Here is a 20,421-nt window from a genome sequence, read left to right as displayed (position 1 = left end):
TTGGATGAGTCCTAGAAGTGGACCGGAAATGCCAGCTCCATTTTCACACCTCTTGTGTATTAAACAACTTCCTTATCTTAGCATAGGAATTATAATTATATTATAATTTTAGTAACAAAAGCGCTCATAAACCATTTGTAATTTTACAGATAAATGATGACTTTTTCAAGAATTACCTGATTAAATGTAGATGCTTTTATCTCATGATTTTATTTGTCCCCTTTCCAGAATGCAATGCAAATTGTTGGGTTTATGGATCATGAAACACAGTCGGTTTTTGAAGTGGTGGCAGCCGTTCTGAAATTGGGAAATATCGAATTTAAGCCTGAATCTCGTGCAAATGGCCTAGATGAAAGTAAAGTCAAAGATAAAAATGGTAAGATGAGATTTGTGATGGGAAGAAAGCTGCTGATTTGTCCAAAGTCATTATTAATTTTGTCCTTTCTGCAGACATACAATATCCTTACATATGAATTCGATTGTTTCCAGAGCTCACCCTCAGGCAGCTATGGGCTGCATTCTGTGCAACTTCAATCATTCTGTTTGAAATTCCAAAAATTATTTTCTCCTTTTTTCCCCACTTTATTAACACTTTATTCTAAAATGTTAAATGATTCTGTGCCTTTTTGTAGCTGCTTGTTTTTTCCTGCAGTGGAGGATTTTTGTTCTTTTGCAGCATCTCTGCCTGTAGTGTCAGATTCGTTTATTTATGCAGCTGATCTACTTTGCAGGTTCATTTCCATCTGAAAATTTTTCATTACGAAAAGCAGTCTGCTATAAATGGAGGGAAAGTTTCTTCTCAAAAACAAATGGACAGGAACTGCTTTCAAAACCAGTATTCCTTGCACTGTGAATATTTTTAAAAACTTTGCTTGGCAGGGCGGTGGGGAGAGAATGTGAATGGGGAGCACTTCTGTTGAAGAACATTTTGGGAAAATACCACACTTCTTAAAAGCTGGTAGTTTTGGGGAAGAAAAAGCAATAACATGGAAGGATTGGTTGTGTTTACACTTTACTTTTTCTTGCTAGAACTCAAGGAAATCTGTGAGCTGACAGGTATAGACCAGTCTGTACTGGAGAGAGCGTTCAGCTTCCGGACGGTTGAGGCCAAACAGGAGAAAGTTTCCACAACACTAAACGTGGCTCAGGTAAAAAGAGGTCCTGATTTGAAAGGCAAGATCTTTTTAAATGGCAGTTTTATTCTGCATGATTCAATCATAGCTACCCCAATAAAAACCACAGCTGAAAGGCTGCACTGAATAAATCACAAGCCCAGGGTGTGTTTTTTGCTCAGTGGTTTCTAAATGTTAAGAGATGCTTTGGTTTGGTGTGTGAATTACCTCCAAAAGATGAGGGACAGGCAGAGAGTGTAAAACCAAGCAGTCCTGCACAAAGCACATGTTGCAGGTGTTGAGGCAGCCTGCATTCATTTAGGGCAGCTGCTGTAATTCCCTGTGAGCTGTGGGCCCTGGGGCTGCTGAGAAACCTTTGCTGCCAGTGTGAATTCATCTCCCCGAAACGCTGCAGAGCCAGGGTGGCTGCACCTGGGTCTCATCAGCTCAGGCCAGCAGGAGTGAGGCTTCTCCAGCTGCAGCTGCTCCAGTGCCCTTGCCTGGGATGGGGATGGGGATGGGGGATGTTGAGTGGGCAGCTGGGAGAGCAGGAAGGGAGCTGGAGTGCCCTGGTGGTGGCTGCAGTTCCAGCCAGCCCCTGGCCAGGAGGGCAGAGCTCCTGAGCCCACTTAGGCAGAGCCAGGGCTCCCTGTGCTGGTTTTACTCAGTCCACAGCACCTTTAGGGCACCTCAGCAGCAGGAGGATGTTTGGGTTAGCCCAGCATTTATAACATTTTTCTTCTTTCTTCTCTTTAGGCTTACTATGCCCGGGATGCTCTGGCTAAGAATTTGTACAGTCGCCTGTTCTCCTGGCTTGTTACCAGGATCAATGAGAGCATCAAGGTAGTGTTGCTTTGTGCTTGTAAAAAGAAAAAAAGCCCAAATCAATAGAAATCCTTCAAATTAAAGTGGACAGTAAAACTGTATTTGCCAATTTCATTGCTCCTGGCTGTACACTGTTACACACAAATAACCTTATCACAGCTCAACAAATTGCTCTCTGCTCTGTTCTTCAGCTTGTAGAAATAGTCACTTTAGGTGCATTTTGGGAAACCATATGTAACATTTTAGTTTTGCAGTATCTGACAGCCTGCTTATGAGATACATTCATTTTCTTGAATCCCAAGTATGCAATGTAGAGATGACTGAGTGTTTATTTTTCTTTAAGGCACAAACAAAAGTGAGAAAGAAGGTAATGGGGGTGCTGGACATTTATGGCTTTGAAATTTTTGAGGTAAGACTTTTATAATGGTAACCATTTAGTGAGAGAGCTGTTATTAAAGCTTAACAGAGTTGTTCATCAATTCATAATCTGAATATATGTAATTTGACTCAATTGTTTCATGCCTGACAAAAAACCACCAAAAAAACCCTCTAGAAACATAAGCCAAAGAGAGATGTCTTAGCATGTCTGGCAATTGAAACAAAAAATTATGACAGTCATACTTGTGTTTCTACAGCATAGATAAATAAATATTTATGATGGATAAACTAAATGTATTTTGTTGTGACATACATTCTGAGCATAGGAGAAACTCTGGCACTGTCATTTCTGCCCTGAGGCATTTTGTGGATGTCTTTGAACAAGCTGTGTATCCTGAGAGGGGAAAAAAAAAACCAAAACCCAAGCACCCAACAAAAACTATACATTTTTTTCCTGTCAAAATTAAACAAGGACTTATATTGCATTTCATGTCAGTTCTCTTAGGTGAATACTCTGTACCTATTCCAAGCTAAAGATCTGTGGCTTGCTGCTGTTTGTTTACAATAGTATTTTTAGACTGGTGGTATTTTGAAACAAAACAATCAATGAGGAGTTTTTAATTGGGTTAGAGAGCAACAGGGGCAAGGCATTTTCCATAAATCTTGTTCTGACAGTTTTTGTTAAGAGATTTATAGATCTTGGTTGGAATCTGTGTGTGTTTGAACTAGAAACCCATTTGAGGAGAAGAAAAAAATCAGTAGAAAAATCCTGACCCACTTCCCTACATCACTCCTAAAAATCTGGGGAGGGTGTTGCAGCTGTGTGGGAAATGGTAGTATTTGCTCATGTGAGGGTGGTATAAGTTTCATTTCAGAAGCAAAACATCCAACTGTGTGCAAATGAGAGTCCCTCTGAGGAGGAGAAGGAAAGCTGAGAGCTGCCTCGAGGGCTGGCTGAGCGAGGCTGTGTTTGCATTAGACACGAGGACATAGCTATGAAAATGTTGTGCTGGGTCAGGTGGCTGGATGGGGATCTTGGGGCCAGAGCTCTGGGGAGCTGCTCCTTGGGCAGCTTTTAGGAAGCTGGCCCTGGGATGGTGCAGGACTTGTTTTCTCTAGCTCCCCTGTGTGTGGTTAGGTTGGACAAGCACAGGGAGGTGGGAGACAGAAGGGTGTGAAGGGTTGTGTTTGTGGCATGGTGTTCCAGAGATGAGGCTGCTTCTCACCTGTAATTTTCATCTTTTCTGCATTCAGCATCTTGGAAGGTCATAAGTAAGTGGCTGAGTGCAGGAGAAAAATGGAAAAAAAACCCCAGAGCTCTTTTCACTTCCCTGTCATGCTGAATTCCAGTGTAGCTTTCTCAAAAGCTGCAAACTCAAAAGCTTTAAATAATGTGAGTAGTTATTGTTCATTCCTTTAAATGCCAAGTGTTGGTTTTCCTGGAAAAGCTGGGGAAGGCTTTGCCTTGTGCCTTGAGGACCAAATTCACACAAGTGTGAGTCTCTCTCATGAGCTGAGACCTATGGTGAGAAGAGCAGCCAAGCAGCCTGGTTCAGCATCACAGAAATAACTGAATTATTGTTTCAATTTAATTCTATTAAATCAACTAATCAATAAGTAAAATTTTGACAATATGCAGCCATGTAAGTCAAGGAAAATTTAATAATGTCTTAAGATTTATAGCCTAACAAATACAGTGGAATTTGGAGCATTTTGATGTGTGGTACATTTGTTAACACTATTGCCAAAGATTCAAAATATTAGCTGAGGTGTAGTAAATGACAATAACAAATCCATCTAATTATAAATCAGTTAAAGCCTATGACTAAAAATGTGCAGTTGCCTCTTGAACCTAATTCTTAAGTCATATTTGGATTTTCACATCTGTTCCTGAAACGTAGAACCAATGTCAGCTCTACAAAGAATGTTTGCTGGCAAAAATGCACTTGAAAGGCTTCATCTCTAAATTTGTGCCTTTTAAATGTGGGAGCTGGTTGATGTGCTGAGGGTAGAAAGTCCTACATTAATCATGCTTCCAATCAGGAATCAGGTAAGTTTATCATTAGTGCATGGTCTTTGACCTGAAGTGTATCAAAACCCACAGGAGGTGTAGCCAGAGTGTTTTATACACATGCAAAATATTTACACAGGAAGCTCAGCACCATTGGAGCAAGCAGCAAGGAATGTGTTTACTCTGAAGGGTGATTTTTACATTTAATTTTTTTTGAGGTTGTTTTTTGTTTCCTAATGGGCAGGGCACAGTATTTCTCGGGCCTTTTTTCTCTTCAGGATGATTTTTTGGATCATCCTAGAGTTCCTTGTGTAAGAACAGTGAATCAAGAAATCCAGATTTACCATTCTGACAGATATAGCACCATACTTCACCTTCTTAATGACAATAGCAGTCGGGTTCTATTAAATGCAAATTGCAGCTTTTAAACGAGATTTCTTTTCATCTATTTTTGAAAGATTGATTTATTTACTGTTCACTGTGGTTTCTGCAATTTTCTGTAATTTAAGCTGAAGGTAATTTACAAGGGTAACTTGTGGTTTCTTGGAAATTACCAGAGAGAAGATGCTTGGAGTATTGATACTGCTGGCATCTTCTCTTTGGGATTTGGGTTTTGCTAGTGTGTTTGTCAAACACAAACCCCACTTTTCAGACAAACACAGAAGCCATCCAAGAGAGCAGATATAAGGACTTGGCTGTCTAAAAATTCAGCTTAGGGAATTTAAATCTATCAATAATCCTCAGCCTCTGTGGGTTTGGCAGATGTCAGCAGCAAGCTTGGCTACACAACCCACAAAATAGGTGCTGCAAAGCTGTGTTGGTTTTTGAGTCCTGCCTTGCCTTTTGTGGGAAGCCAAATGCTGGGACTGAATGTTTGCAGAGCAAAAGGCTGAAAATTTGGGTGGCTCTGTGTGAATTGCCTGTGGGCAGGGATTGAGGGACAGGATTGGAGTGGAGGTGCAGGCTGGAGGGCTGGGCAGGTTGTGTAACTGTGCTGCTGGGGCTTGGGCAGTGCCCTGGACCTGGCACTCATTGCTCCCAGGGTGTTCATCCCCACTGCTGGGCAGCTGCCCCTGCACAGTCCGTGTGCAGCCCAGGCTGAGATTTGAGATGGGCTTGGGATGGTGGCTGCTGGCACAGGAGGGGTAGGATCAGCCTGATTCCAGGCTCCTGGGGTGGGTTTGGGGCTGTTCCCGTTTTATCCCATGTTTGGTGGGGGTTTTGGGGCAGAAAGCAGTTTGTGCCTCTCTGCAGAAGGGGTGGGGTGTGTGATGAGGAGAGGAGGCTGCAGGAGGCAGGTGGTGGGGCCTGGCAGGGCTCAGCAGAGATGAGCAGAAGGCTCTCTCCACTTGCTCTGGGTGTTGAGTTTCCTGTTGTGTACATTTCCTGCGGAGACAGGGAGTAATGAAAAGGAATGTCATGGAGTGAGGGTGGGTATTTCATCCTGCCCAGCCCTTCAGAGACAGAAATGTCTGTCTGTGCTGCTTGGCTTAAAGGCCTTATTCTGAATACTCTGCATATGATGAAGGGAATGATTGGCAGTGCAGTTTTATGGAAGGCAATGCTGCCAAACAAGGCTCATTGTTGATATTTACCAGGCCTTGAGAAGACAAGTTTGGAGGGTGAGTTCCTTCTGCTCAGTCCCTTGGTGGAGCAGTTTGTTCCATGCACTTTAGCCTGACAAGAAACTGGGATGCACTGGTGAGAGGCTTGCAGGGAGGGACTGGTTCCATTTGGCTGACCAGAGGTGGTGGGGCTGCCTTGTCTTTGGGGACAGCACCTGAACAATTCCTTTTGCTCCAGGTGGGCAAGAACGTGCAAAGACATGGCAGAAAACCCACCAGTAAATGAAAGTATCACAGGTAAACCAGCCAAACAAACCACCCAGCAGTAAAACCAGGTCCATTTCTCACAGTCTGGGATGCATTTTGATAGCACTTACTTTTATTTAAGGCAATTAGCTTCTTTCTTGTGCCCAGAAGTCTCTTGAGGTAACAGAAAGAAACTTGGTCCTGCTTCATGTACTGTGTAAGCAGGACAAGGATAAAATGACAGTATCTCTGTGAGGGAATAGCTTAGAAATGTGAAGAAGGCATTTTCTTCCTTTTAACAATTTAAGAGTTGTGTTAATTGTCTGTTTTTAGAGGGAAGTAACCAAATGAGGGACAGTAATAATTGAAAATGTCTTTCTGAGGTGTTTAAGGCATGAAAAAATAGTGGAGCTGTTTCCACCTTCACCACAAACTCGTACAACAGCTTGGTCCAGCTGCTGCCTGGTTGCTTTGCCTTTTTCTATCCTGTTGATGACATGAAGGATGTTTCAGTTTCAGAGCATCCTGAGCTCTGAGAGATTACTCCTGGATCAGGGTCTTCTCCCCCAAAGGATTATTTTACAGGAGAAGGGTCTAGACCAAAAAAAAAAAAAAAAAAAAATCTTAGGAGGAAATTGACTTATCAGGATCCTATTTTATCTTTTTTTTTTTTTTTTTTTTTTTTTTTTTTTAAGAATCTGGGAACCCTTTCTTCATGCCTTGACTTTGGCTCTAACTCATCCATAGATATCTGTTAGTTGCCCTAATCTCCAGACCACAATTTCCAGCTGCTCTTTCTAGGCTGTCTAGCTTGCCACAGATTTCCCTTTTGAAATTGTTCAGCCCTTTGCTGATGCCCAGAAGTTTATCAGATACTGGCAAGCAGCAGTGCCAAAATGTGTGTGCCCAGCCCCTCTGTCTCTTCCCAGGCTGGTGGGAAGGAGGAGAATTGAGTTTTTAATCTGTAACTGATTAATCTGTAAGTGTTGTGTGAGAGAGGAGCTTTACAGAGAGGGACCCTTGGTTGGACTCTGAGGTGCCAGGGAGTTTTTAAAATTCTGTTAAAGCAATAATTTCCTTAAGTGATGGGATGCTGAAAGCAGAGGTGCCTCCCAGGAAGCTGACCACCATTTAACTAATTGTATTGCAATGGAGGTATTGGAGAGGCTTATTTTGCAACGTGCAGTTTTATGAAGTGAATCCCACTGGCTGGCTGTTTGCAGCAGAGGAAATGCTTGAAATGCTGGAGCAAAAATACACAAATGTTCTGCTGCAGGTTGTGAGAATAATGTTTTGCCCCACAGCAGCTGTTTCTGTCCTAGCAGAGGAGTGGCTCTGATAACACAGCAGGTTCTTGCCTGGCTGTAATTCCTGTTGTTCCAGGACTGTAACTGTCAGGCTGGGTTTGCTGAAGTGATGGTACCTGGGTTTTCCCATGGATCACACCTGCACTGCATTCACTGCAGTGTCTCATCTTTCCAAGTCTGAGTTTGGCTCAGACCTGTGTGCCTGGACAGCACAGCTGGGAGCAAGGTGGATTTCAGGGGGCCTGGTTCTCTGCCTGGCACACAAAAAGGGCTGAAGTTGGTTGAGCTACACAAAGATGGGAAATGGATAATCCCCAAAGCTTTGGCACAGATCTGTCCTGCTTCCATGAGGTGCCCTGAGACATGGCTTGATTGCATGTAGTGGAATATTTGTAATTAAAATATGTGCCTCTCTGGTTCTTGGCATACACAGACATTTACACAAAAACCCAGTGCAGTCTGGTTTACAAGAAATAAGCTTGATTGCTCAAATGTTTGTACATGTAAACAGAAAAGAAAGGGATAAATATTGAAGGGATAACTATTGATAACGTGCCTTTACTAAAACGGCAAAAAATTTTGAAAATTTCTTAGAACTGAGTCACATTATAACTGGGTCATTGCTTTCTGAGATTAAAATAGCATCTTTTTCATTTTCTTTAAGTGCAGTTTTCCCATTTTGCTGATTTTAACTTCCTGGCATTTATATTCCTTAGTTTCATCTCATGAACTCGTGTGCTTGTGTGGTCATACATAAAACCCCCTATCCCCAGACACCACAGTAGCATATAAATTGAATTTGCTGCTTGGTTTCACTCCTCATTCCACCATTCATCTCAGGGAAGTCAGTATGCTGGTCTTTTATCATCACTGCTTTTGCCATCTGGCTTTTTCTCTGGGGCCTGATGGGACTACTTGGGGTCACCTGCCTGTGTTAGGAGGCAGTCAGAGACTTTTGATGCCTGGAGCTGTGTTGATATTTAAAACAACAACTTGCTTTCTGGGGCTATTTGTGACAGAGCAGAAGTATCAGTCTCAGTATGTCTTTTTCCCCTCTCACATTGATGTGAAAGTTCATTTTAAAGACATCAGTCCTGCTGATTTCAACAATGACTTGAAATGTTTAGGGTTTCCTTTTAAAAGATGCTTTTCCTTTAAATACATCTCATGTATTATTTGAGCTGTATGTGCTCACATGATGTGTTTGAGAAATGTTGCTGGGCACCTTTTTGTCAGTGTGGTTGCAGACTGAGCCACGTGTAGATTTTTGAGTTGGCTCTGAGCAAGAATGGTGTGATGAAAGATTAAGGAGGAAGAGGAGACCTTGGGAAACACCTCCAAAGGTGTGACACTGAGCTGTGATGTACCTGAGTCTGTAGGTTTGGATCCACATCACCTGCTTAATCTGGGAGAGGCAAAAACCACAAGACTTAAAGTTAGACTTTGTGAGGCAGGTAGAAGTTAAGAATTGATTCCTGCCTAATGGAAAGGTTCCCAGTTTTCAGTTTTAATCAGGTATCACAGTTGCCTTAGCTTTGGAAATTGTTGGGAAATGGGTGCTCAAAAGTGAATTTGAATTCTGTGTGGAGAGAGAAGGTTAGAAAGTATCCAGTGTTGACAGGAAAATACCCTGGTTTAGATATTTTCTGTTCATAAATCTAATGGAGATCTCTCTGCCTAACTGTCAGTGAGTTTTAGCTTTTTTTTTTTATTTTATTTTTTTGTTCAGAAATATTTTTGTCTGTTTCACATTGGTATTTTACTGGTATAAAAATACATAAAGTCAGCAACAAACCGTATCTGGTTTTTTAATACACACGTGGAATCTTTCAAAAAAGGAGTTAGGTGAACTATTAAGGACAAAAGAAAATATTCTGTAGGACTTCCAAGCACCTGCATGTAATAGCTGGGGCTCACAGATAGAACTTTAGAGCTAGTTTATATAATCACTTTATTTTTGCATGGAGAAGAATTTTTTTTAGAGTTCAAAACTTGCTATTCATGAAATCCCAACCATGAAGGTTGATAAAGAATGAAGCTGTATGACACCATTATTTATGAAGTGAGAACCATGGAGAAGTAGGCTTTGATTTTTGTCAGTGAATTTTTCTAGTCCCCTAAATTTAGTGCTGCATCTGATAAAAGATTCAGAGGATAAGCTGAGGGTGGTTGGTTGAGCTGTGTCTATAAATTCAGCAAGACTTTAAGCCTATCTCAGGTGACATTCTGTTTTCCCAGCACCTTTATTTAATTTGAGAGGCTGTGGTTTTACATTCCCTGAAGGTTTTATTTTGTATTCCACAGTGCTTTCAAAGGCACAGTCAGAAAGCTGCTTTTAAAATGCAGGGATTGAAGTGATGCCCTTGATATTAAAAATATCAGAATTACAGCCTGGAAGAGAAGCTGACACCTTGAGAAGATATGGTCTTAATTTTTGGGGTGGTTTTTTCCCCTTTAAAATTTCCTAAGAACATTTGATAGCTCATCCTCCAATTTTGGGTCTGGGTGCCCTGCTCCTGTGTTGGTCCAACCCCTTTGTGTCACTTGATACAAGGGGCCAGCATAAGGAGCAAGTAGCCTCTGAGGGCAGTGTCCTTCCATCCCCTGGCTCCTGAGTGGGTTTAGTGATGTGCTGTCACTGATCTGGGCTATTCTGTACTGCCTTCTAAAAAAAAAGAAATGTCAGAAGTCCTTTAAATCCCTTCTAATTCTGTTGTATTAATTTCTATAACGCCTTCATTAAAATATTGGAGGGGACAACTAATTTGTGAATGTTTTTGTGACTGCTTTGTGGAGCCCTGACATAAATTAAATCAGATATTCATTAAGGGAGAATAAATGCACAACCTCTGTTGCCTTCCTTAGAATTGCTTAGAGACCAACACTAATTGGGTTTTTTTGGACATGGCTTTTTAAAACCTTTTCTGAAGTGTATTTCATTTACCAAATGGCTTCTGGTCTGCTCAGAGTTAAGTGCTCTGAGAGTTTCAGTAATTTCAAACATTTTCCCCCATTTTCTTTGCCATAATTAACTGTTTTAGCCTTTTGCTCTGTATTATTCATAAAGAACAACATCGCTGCTGCTCTTCAATAACTTTTTTCCTGGAATAGCAATTTTCAGTGGCTTGGCAATGTCAAATAGAATTTCATAGCTCACAGTGAGAGATTTGTGGAGAACTCTGTGGATTTTGGTTTGCCTTTTTTTTTTTTTTTTTGCAAGCCATAAATATCACAGATCCACAGCAAATCAGGAGAACATCTAGCAATTACTTTAATGTATTGTTAATGACCTTTCAGTTAGATGGTTTAGCTGGGTTTTCTGTTCAGTTTCCATCCTCTTTCTGTTCAGTTTCCATTCTCTATTGATGACCAAGCCTGTATAATTTGTCAGTGAATAGTCCTGCAGCCCTTTTAATCAGAATAACCTGGTCTTTTGGAGCAGCAGTCTCTCTGAGTTGGGTGGCATGTGCCTGGCAGGAGGATGCAGAGTGTGTTTTACCTTTTCTCATTGTCTGGGTGATGTGGCTGTTGGGCTCCTTTTACTTCAGACTCAAGCTATCTGAAGTGATGGCCTTATCTGAATGTGTCAAGTAAACTTATACTCATTCTTCCTCCAGCATTCTCTATTTCCTTCCACATTCTCCTCCCCTCTTGCACAGATTGGTCTGCCCAGGGTTATAAATATGGCTCTTAGAGGCAAACATTACCTGGGGATTTAGAGACAGGGCAGTGCAAGAATGCTGTTCTGTGTTAGGCTCTGGTGTTGGTTTATTTGGTAATATTTAGACAGTGCCTAAAGACAGACTCACCCACAAAGATGTAATACATAACATTTATGTAGTACTTTGCATTTTCAGTGATACAAAGATTGATCTACTTGGTATGCTAAATAAATGCTAATAGATATATCTGTGTTGTTATGGAAGTAGAAGAAGTACTGACTGCAGTTTATGTAATTTCTTTTTCAACAGAATGCTGTAAGTATGGCTTGTTTGCAGTGCTGATTTTGCTGCATGCCAACTTTTAACTCTCTCATCTAGAGCTGTGCAAGTTTTGCAATCTCTGAGTGATAATTGCAGTTGGTGAGAGGGGCAGCACTTGTGGCTGAGGAATTTTTGGTGATCAGCTATGATTTTACTTCATTTAAAACTAAAATGATAAAAGTAATCTGTGCTACCTCAGTGTTTGCTAATCTGCTTGTGTGTTCTTAATCTCATTTAGCAATCAGATCCTTAATTCAAACATTCAAATGATTGCCCTTGCCTTCGGTGATAAAAGTTCTATCAGCATCATTTCAGCTTCACAGGTATTGTCCAGCAGGTTTTTTGGGAGTTTAAAAAGGCAGAGAGCCAGGTCCCAGGCTGTGACACTGTGCCCACCCCTCCTGCTGGGGTCTGCTCCACTCCCTGGTCCCTTCTGCAAAGGGTCACACGTCTGCTTGCTCCCTCACCCAGTTCTAGATGAAGTAGCCTGCTAGAGGAATTCTAGTCAATGAAGCTCTTTTGTTTCCCACCATTTCTAGGGGCAGTTTGTTGGCAGGGAGGAGGTGGGTTGACCTCTGGAGCCAATAATCTCTTAACCCAGGCTCAGCTGCAGCTGGAGCAGCAGCTTGAGCCTTGTTCTCTAGGGAAATGGGATGCTTTATTGGCTGCTGAGTGGAAAGGAGCTAATGCTGCTGTCATGATTTTATCAGACCCTGCAGGAGTCTACATTTTACATATGGGGACAGATTAGTGCAGGCAAAACTTTGTTCATTTCCTGACACCCCAAGTGTCCTTGTGACTCGTTCAAAGGAATCAGTGTGGAGGCCTCGGGAGTAAAACCTAGAGAGGCTTTTGTCCCTCCCAACAGACAAAGCCTCAGGGAAGGATTTGGTCTGAAATTTCTGAGCTAATCATGGTCTCAATCAAATATTACTCCAGCCATCACCTCACAAAACTGGAGGGAGTAGTTAATAGAGTGGCTTGCTGACCTGCAGCTGCTGCAGTAACCCATCCAGCTGGGCTCCAGGCTGTTTACACAAAGCAAACTCAAACGTGTTTCATCTGACAGGACAACAGCTTTGAGCAGTTCATTATCAACTACTGTAATGAGAAGCTGCAGCAGATCTTCATTGAACTCACCCTCAAAGAAGAGCAGGAGGAATACATCCGAGAGGTAATACTGGAATGGATCTTCCCTCAGCCTCCTCCCCTTGTCCCTGTAGAGACACACAGGCAGGCAGGCTGGCTGGAAGCATTTTTCAGGCAGCAGAGGCACTTTTTGACCACAGGGCTGACACAGAGCATGTTTGTGTGGGGCTGTGTGGCAGTCACATTCAGCAAAATATGTTGGTTTGGCATTTGTTTCACATTATGAGTTCTCCAGGTTAAAAACCAGACCCAGCTCTGATTCACTCGTTGGCTGCCATGACTGGCAGTTCTGAGCAAGGGCTAATGGATTTATTAGAGCTCTAATATCACTTTCTGCTGTTAGCACCATTACCCTGCAGCCTGTGTTTTGGATTATACAGCAATGTTTGGGGTGCACCCAACCCAGCCACAGCCACCCCTTCAGTTGGGTGGCTAAAATAATAGCACAACATGAAAGAAACTGCAAATAGAGTTTGGTTCTAGTGCTCTTTCAGGTAGATACTGAAGGGGGCTGTGTGAGCCTCGTGGATAAATTTGGGATGTCCTGTGAAGCCCAGCCTCTGGTGTTTGATATTATTCTGTGAGTGAACATCAAGCTCAAGTTTTAATAGGTTTTAGCAGTGCTCCACATGACACACAGAGCTCAGACAAAATACCAGCTCCCAGCTGTAAAAACTGGCACACACTGCCTGCACTCAAACTGGATGAGGCCATTGTGCTATATAAACATCTTTAAAAATTACATAAAGTTCCTGCCTTACGATCCTGAGGAAAACATGAAATTTCGGCATCTCTTTTTGATTTTGCATTCAGTGGTGAGCCATCATTGCTGCAGTTTGGTTCTTGAGTGGTATTTCAAATACTCTGAGAAAAGTAGGCTGTAAGAAGTACCACAGAGTGCAAATTAGGAATGAAGTTAATCTTTTCCTTCCTTCAGTCCTTTGCCCTACCAGTGCTACCTCGTGATGCACTGGCATCTCATCCTGGAAATTGTATCACTGGTACTTGAAAAGAATTGAGATGCTAAGAACATCTGAACAACTGTCATACCCTGGATTTCTCAAATTGTCTTATCTAAATTTAGCATCTCTTTCTTCCTCCCATTAAAAAAAAAAATCCCAACAAGGAAGAAGTTAGAAATGTTGATCTCAGGAGCTGCAGGGACATGGGCTGATTCCCTTCTGGCCAGTGGGAGCCTGGGCAGCACGGGAGGAGCCTGGCCTGGAGCCAGGGAGTGCATGGGAAGCTGACATGGGTGGGGGAAAGGAATGGAGAGGGACTTTGGCAGCCACTCAAGGACACTCATTTTGTGCAGATAATGTTAGTAGTAGATGATTGCTTTTTTTTTCCCCCTAATAAAGGAATTGTTGGTAAGCATGAGGAATTAAATTTGAAGGCAGTACCATGGTTAACTGGAATATCATTTTAATTGTTCAGGGGAAAAGCTCCCTCCATTGTTTTCCTGTTCATACATTTATTTATATTTTCTTGTAGGGGATTGAATGGACTCATATTGAATATTTCAACAATGCTATCATTTGTGACCTAATAGAAAATGTAAGTTGTATTCAGGATCCTCTCTGGATTATTTTTAATGCATGGATTTAATTTAGCTGTGATGTCTGTATGCATCCTAATGCACTAAATTTTGTGAACATGCCATTTGTTGTATTATTCATCTTACTTTTTGTAGTAGAAGTTTATTTTACTAAAAAGGTTTTTTTTTTTAATAAGCTATGTTACTTTTGTAGAAATATTCAGCAGTACCTACACTAAAAAAACCCAACACAAATCAAACAGCTCTTAAATGTTTACATTTAGGGCTGTTTCCAATAGCAGATATCACATGCTGCATTGTAATTAACATTTCTTTTTATGTGGAAACTAGAAAACTCAATTACATGTTTCTGAGTGTTTGAGGTATTCAAAGTACTTGTATATACTGAGAAGACTTCCAATGCAAGAAAGATAAAATTCCTTAACAATCAGAAGAGAGCAGGTTTTAGCCATTAACATAAAACACATGGTGATTTTACCATTAACTGGATACTTTCAGTGGAGTTGCTACAGTCTGAGTAAATGACAGGAAGTTTCAATGTGAATTTCGGGATTCAGATCTCATAAAAAAGCTTTCAAAAGTGCAATGTTGGAAATGGTCATGAGGTAAAAAGAGCCAAACCTTGAGATGGCTCAAAGAATGTTTCCTGGGTAGCAGAAGTCGAGAAAGTGAACGATCTCCTTTTCGTGCTGTGATGGAAACAAGTACTGAAGCTCTTGCTTTGAAACTTCAGAACCAGACTGGAATCCTGGCCATGCTGGATGAAGAGTGCCTGAGACCAGGAACAGTGACTGATGACACCTTTTTGGAAAAGCTGAACCAGGTCTGTGCCACTCACCAGCATTTCGAGAGCAGGATGAGCAAGTGCTCCCGGTTCCTCAACGACACCTCCCTGCCCCACAGCTGCTTCAGGATTCAGCATTATGCTGGCAAGGTACCTGCTGGAGGGAGCACCTGGCCTCTGGGGGGCTGGTGGAGCTGGCTGAGAAACCCACACCTGTCTTCATCTTTTCTGCCTTCAGCCTAGAATCTGTGGTTTGGGTTGGAAGGCTTTAAGAGATCTTGGAATGGTTTTGGTTGAAGTGACCTTAAATATCACCCAGTTCCAAACCTGCTATGGGCAGGGACACCTTGCACTAGAGCCCCATCCAGCCTGGTCTTGGGCACTTCCAGGGATGGGGCAGCCACAGCTTCTGCTTTCAGGGATGGGGCAGCCTGTGCCAGGGCCTCAGCACCCTCACAGGGAAGGATTCCTTCCTGCAGTTGAACCTAACCTGCCCTCTGTCAGTCTGAAGCCCCCACCCCTTGTCCTGCCACTGCTGCTCTGGCTGAAATCAAAGCAGCTCTCCTTTCACCAAAGGACAAAGGTGCCCCATGTGCTTTGGTGCTGCATTAGGTCTCTGGAAATAAATCATCGCTCACAGTGACAAAAATTCATGTGCATTTGTTGGCAACATATTTTGGAAAGCATGCTCTTTGTCACTGAACTAGCTGCAGTTCTTAGTCACATTGTTGAGAAAATGCAGTTTTTGCACATTTGAAGGAACTGAGTTTGATACTCTGTGTTTGAACAGATGGAAGAGAAAGTTATACAAGACCTTGCAAACATTTGCATTTTACAAATGTTTATATTTGCATTTTTCACCATAGGCAGTATGAATAAATACAAGCCTGTCAGCTTTCAGCGTGTAATCCACTATGACTTTTTATTAATGAAAATCAAAATAATTAAATTTGTAGACTGAAGACAATCTATTCTTTAAAAATTGAAAGTAAATGTAGGGTTGAAATTATGCCTCTTGTCTGAATCTGCTGAAGTGATAATGTCACACAGTCAAGAATATTTGGAAAGAGTTTCTTTTCCCTGGGACTGCTTGATGCATTTTGAAATTTTCTCAGTCTTACAATTTTGAATGGCTCAATAGTTTTTTCATGCAAAATAGTCTGGAAATATCAGCCTTTCAACCTTTCAGGCTTCTGAATTCTAATTCAGAATTATTAGGAATAATTCAGAATATAAATAAAAAATCAGAACAACTAATATTAGTTGCCAAGAAGAGTTTGTAACTGCATGTAATCTACCAGGGGTCTATACCTAGGTATTTCTTTGGTTGTCAGAAATCCAAGTGGATTGAAAACAGCCCAGTACTGTGAGAAGGACTGTGCACAGATTGTGTCCTAGCAGGCAGGGAGGGTCTTTGATTGTTGCAGGCATTCACTTACCCAGCAGAGTGAATTCCTCCTATTTTGGGAGGAATGTTGTTTTCCCATCCTCAGCTGAGAACATTTTGATCTTGTCACTGGTCAACAGAAGTTTGACCCTCTTTTTAAGAAATATAAGTAATTTCATGTGGACAGTTGTTTTGGGGTTTTTGTGGTTTTTCCAGTAGTGGCATTTACTGCACCTGTCAGAACCAGAAACATGTTCTCCAAAGTGCTGCCTACTGAATTCCCAGTACCTTGCTGCTGTGTAAAATACGTGCCAGTACTATTTTCATTCAGTGTTCTGTGCACTTAGCACATAGCCAGGCAGAACTGAGAAATCATCCATCTGAAGAAGGATCACAAGGTGACCTGTCACAATTAATCAAATACATTTCCTACCCTCAAAAATTAAAGAATCCAGTAGCAGTCTGAGGTCTGCATGGAGTTCCTCTGGCTGCCTCCTGGGTACCCAGCTGCAGGTCAGAGCTTTGTACTTGTGCTTGTTGTCATTGGACTGCTTTCCTGGTAAAAGTCCTTTTAAATAACAGTCCCCTGGGGGCTGCACAGCTTGCTGCTTGCACTCTCATAGCAAGAGGTGATATTCCATCTCTTCTTTTACTTAGGCAAATAATGAAAGCATTAGTACTTTGAAAGGAAAGGGTATTTTTGTTGTTTTGACTCAAAAGAGAGGGAGAAAAACCTCATCAGACAGAAAAAAAGATAGATTGTTTTGGAGTCTTGTCAGGTGGTGGTGTGTCAGAGTTATCATGGAAAAAGGGTTTCTTCCACTCCAGAAACCAGAATTGATTGACAGAGGGAACTGTTGGCAGCATAAGAAAATGCATCTTCCCCAGGTAGCACGTTCAAAGACATTTTATCCAACAAAAAGCCATCCAAATGTCAGATTTAAAATGAAAGCTGCAATATCCTTTGGTTCTTTTGGACAGTGTGTAAGGAGGAGAAATCAATTTCTTGGGTCAGTTTTGAACTGGTCTGTGTTGTAGTTCAAAACCTGTGCTGATGAGACTCTTGTCTGTTGTTCAGGTGATGTACCAGGTGGAAGGATTTGTTGACAAAAATAACGATCTCCTGTACCGTGACCTCTCCCAGGCCATGTGGAAGGCCAACCACTCCCTTATCAAAGCACTCTTCCCAGAAGGAAACCCTGCTAAGATCAATCTGAAGAGACCACCAACAGCAGGGTCACAGTTCAAGGCTTCAGTTGCTACCCTGATGAAAAATCTCCAGACAAAAAATCCAAACTACATCAGGTAAATTCCCCAGTGCCAAAGATTTGGTGGATTTGTTTGATGAGGTTTGTGGTATTTGCAGGGTCCCCAGGATGAAGGAGGAATTGAGAATCTGGCTCCATGTTCTTAGAAGGCTAATTTATTATTTTATGTAATTATATTATATTAAAGGATGCTATACTAAAACTATACTAAGGAATAGAGAAAGGATACTTACAGAAGGCTACAAAGAATGATAATGAATCTTGTGACTCTCTCTCCAGAATCTGTCACAGCCTGACCATGACTGGTCATTAAGTTAAAACAATTCACATGAAACCAATCAACCAACCACCTGTTGGATAAACAGTCTCTAAACCACGTTCCAAAGCAGCAGAACACGGGAGAAGCAAATGAGATTATATTGTTTTCCTTTTTCTCTGAGGCCTCTCAGCTTCCCAGGAGAAGAATCCTGTTAAAAAAAAAACCAACTTGATGTCCAAGGATAAACAATTGAAATGTATGGTTTAAACTCACCATGTTGGCATGTGCACAGAGATGTCCCTTTTGGTTTTCCTGTGCAGGTGCATCAAGCCCAATGACAAAAAGGCTGCACACATTTTCAACGAGGCCCTGGTGTGCCACCAGATCCGCTACCTGGGGCTCCTGGAGAACGTGCGCGTGCGCAGGGCGGGCTACGCCTTCCGGCAGCCCTACGAGCCCTGCCTGGAGAGGTACAAAATGCTCTGCAAGCAGACCTGGCCCCACTGGAGAGGGCCAGCCAGGTAGGCAAACAGCAGTATTCCTACCTGTCCCAGGTGAAGTTCCCATCTTCCACCCGTGCTGAGGTGCTAGCTGTGCGTACGTTGCAAAAGGAATGCGGTGCGGGCCTTACTGCTCTGGCTCTGAAAGAAAGGGTGTGAGAGAGAGATACTGCAGGGATCCAAAATGTCTGGGAGGGCTGCAATGCTCAGCAGGGCTCTTGCCTTTAATGACCAACTTTCAAAGTGTAAGAACACTCATTTTGTTGAAGACAGCCATACAATCTTCCTCTGCCCTTTCAGGAATAACTTTACATAATGATTGGGGAACAATTACAAGATAATGCCTCTTGCAAATCAATTCTATTAAATAGATACTTTTAAATTGCATAGTCTTCACATTTTATCCACGTTTTATTTTTTGCAAATAATACCTGGGATGGGCAAATAAGCTTCTATTATTTCTTTTTACCTGTGGCCACCAAAAGCAAGATTTAAATATCTTTCATAATTGATTAACATCTTTTAGCTACAATATGAGTCTTTAGGTTATCAAGAGAATGGTGGCAGTGCAACACTGGTAACAATAGCATTGCAATAATCAACACAAAGATCTGCACAGCTCCACTTCCCTTTTTTCTGTTGGTGTTCATAAAATGCATTTGATGAGAACGGAACGCTGGCGTTTGTCAAACTTGTCAGTCTTTGTTTCACATTCTGACATTAGTGTGAAGCCTTCCTTTTTCCTTTCTTCTGTTTTTAAGTAAAATAATTATAGATGTAAGAGGAAAAAAATAGGCTGTTGCCGATGCTGTAAAATAAAATTTGCTCCTTTTTTTCATCAAATTACTCTGAATCTTTCCAGTGATTATTCTTGCCTTTAGCGGGATAAACTACTGAGTAAATGAGTTAGGCTTTCAATCTTCTTATGTCAAGCACTATTTAAAAGTTTAAAATATGCTTTCATATACTTTCCATAAATTAAGCTGTGCATATGTAAACTAAGGCATTTTAGAGCTGGGGGTCATGTTTGTTAAGCTCATTTACTCCTTCTTAGGGCTGGAGTAGAGGTGCTGTTTAATGAATTGAGAATCCCTGAAGAGGAATTTTCATTCGGTAGATCAAAGATATTCATCCGCAACCCAAGAACAGTAAGTGAAAAATGCCTTCTGCAAAATCAAGCCCTCTCTCATGAGGACAGCATCATTCACTACCTGGTTCCTACAGATTTTTCTCCATGCAGTGCTTTGATGTCTTCCTATGACCATAGCATTAAAAAAAAGTGATTTTTAATGTTAGGCCCGTTAAAAACAATGTGACTCAAGGCTCTGCAATAGCTGTCAGCCTTAGTTTAATATCATTTTCAAGCAGTGACTTGTGACATTGTATCTGCCACAAATCTTGTTAGTCAACCTGCCTGTAGCTCTGGAGATGAGTAAAACAACCTGTGACTGAGGAGGGACTTCAGTGAAGAGCAGATTTCTCTTACAAGAGCTGTGCTTATGGGTTTTTTCCTTGTCTCTTCTCTCCTGCTGTTTTTCTTCCAATGTCAAACAAAACCCTGGAAACCCCCACACGCAGCTCTTCAAGCTAGAAGACCTGAGGAAGCAGCGTCTGGAGGACTTGGCCACACTGATTGGGAAGATTTACAGAGGCTGGAAGTGCCGTACTCACTTCCTGCTGATGAAAAAATGCCAGGTTGTGATTGCTTCCTGGTACAGGAGATACTCAGTAAGATACCATCCTTACTACAGGGGGGTTCTCTTCATTGTTTAATGCTTATAACCTTCACGGGGTATTTTTCTTCAATATGCACAGAGAGCTGTTGAAAGAACTCAATTTTGTGTTAATACTTATGTACCAATAGCAGGAATAAAGAAAATTTAGTTTCTATAGACTACTGTTAGGCGCTTACACTGTGCTTGTTTTTAAAAATTAAAAGCTCACCAGAGTCCTTTCACTCTGGGAGAGCAGGATTCTCTGGCTCAGCTGGGGAGTCTTTTTCATTCAGCTAAAACGCTGTGCTTCCCAGCACTTACAGTGCTCTCAAAACATATGGTTAATGTGTAAAAAACGTTCAGTAATATACATG

At 41.7% G+C, this 20,421-nt stretch overlaps 1 protein-coding gene across 4 annotated transcripts in view; it reads left to right on the top strand.

Moving 5' to 3' along the window:
- The window catches only part of MYO1B (myosin IB), a 108,624-nt gene that overhangs the window by 66,940 nt on the left and 21,263 nt on the right, over window positions 1-20,421 (top strand). For all 4 annotated transcript variants that reach the window (XM_059853413.1, XM_059853415.1, XM_059853416.1 and 1 more), the window contains exons 10-20: window positions 229-376; window positions 1,030-1,148; window positions 1,869-1,955; window positions 2,281-2,346; window positions 12,497-12,601; window positions 14,071-14,133; window positions 14,868-15,068; window positions 17,384-17,610; window positions 18,153-18,353; window positions 19,387-19,480; window positions 19,911-20,060. In XM_059853413.1, the coding sequence (XP_059709396.1) occupies window positions 229-376; window positions 1,030-1,148; window positions 1,869-1,955; window positions 2,281-2,346; window positions 12,497-12,601; window positions 14,071-14,133; window positions 14,868-15,068; window positions 17,384-17,610; window positions 18,153-18,353; window positions 19,387-19,480; window positions 19,911-20,060 (1,461 nt within the window). The remainder of the gene's footprint in view (window positions 1-228; window positions 377-1,029; window positions 1,149-1,868; window positions 1,956-2,280; window positions 2,347-12,496; window positions 12,602-14,070; window positions 14,134-14,867; window positions 15,069-17,383; window positions 17,611-18,152; window positions 18,354-19,386; window positions 19,481-19,910; window positions 20,061-20,421) is intronic.

This window comes from Haemorhous mexicanus, chromosome 8, assembly GCF_027477595.1.
Source record: "Haemorhous mexicanus isolate bHaeMex1 chromosome 8, bHaeMex1.pri, whole genome shotgun sequence".
Taxonomy (NCBI): Eukaryota; Metazoa; Chordata; class Aves; order Passeriformes; family Fringillidae; genus Haemorhous; species Haemorhous mexicanus.
Note: the sequence above shows the minus strand (reverse complement) of the source record. Positions and strands in the feature narration are given on the sequence as shown.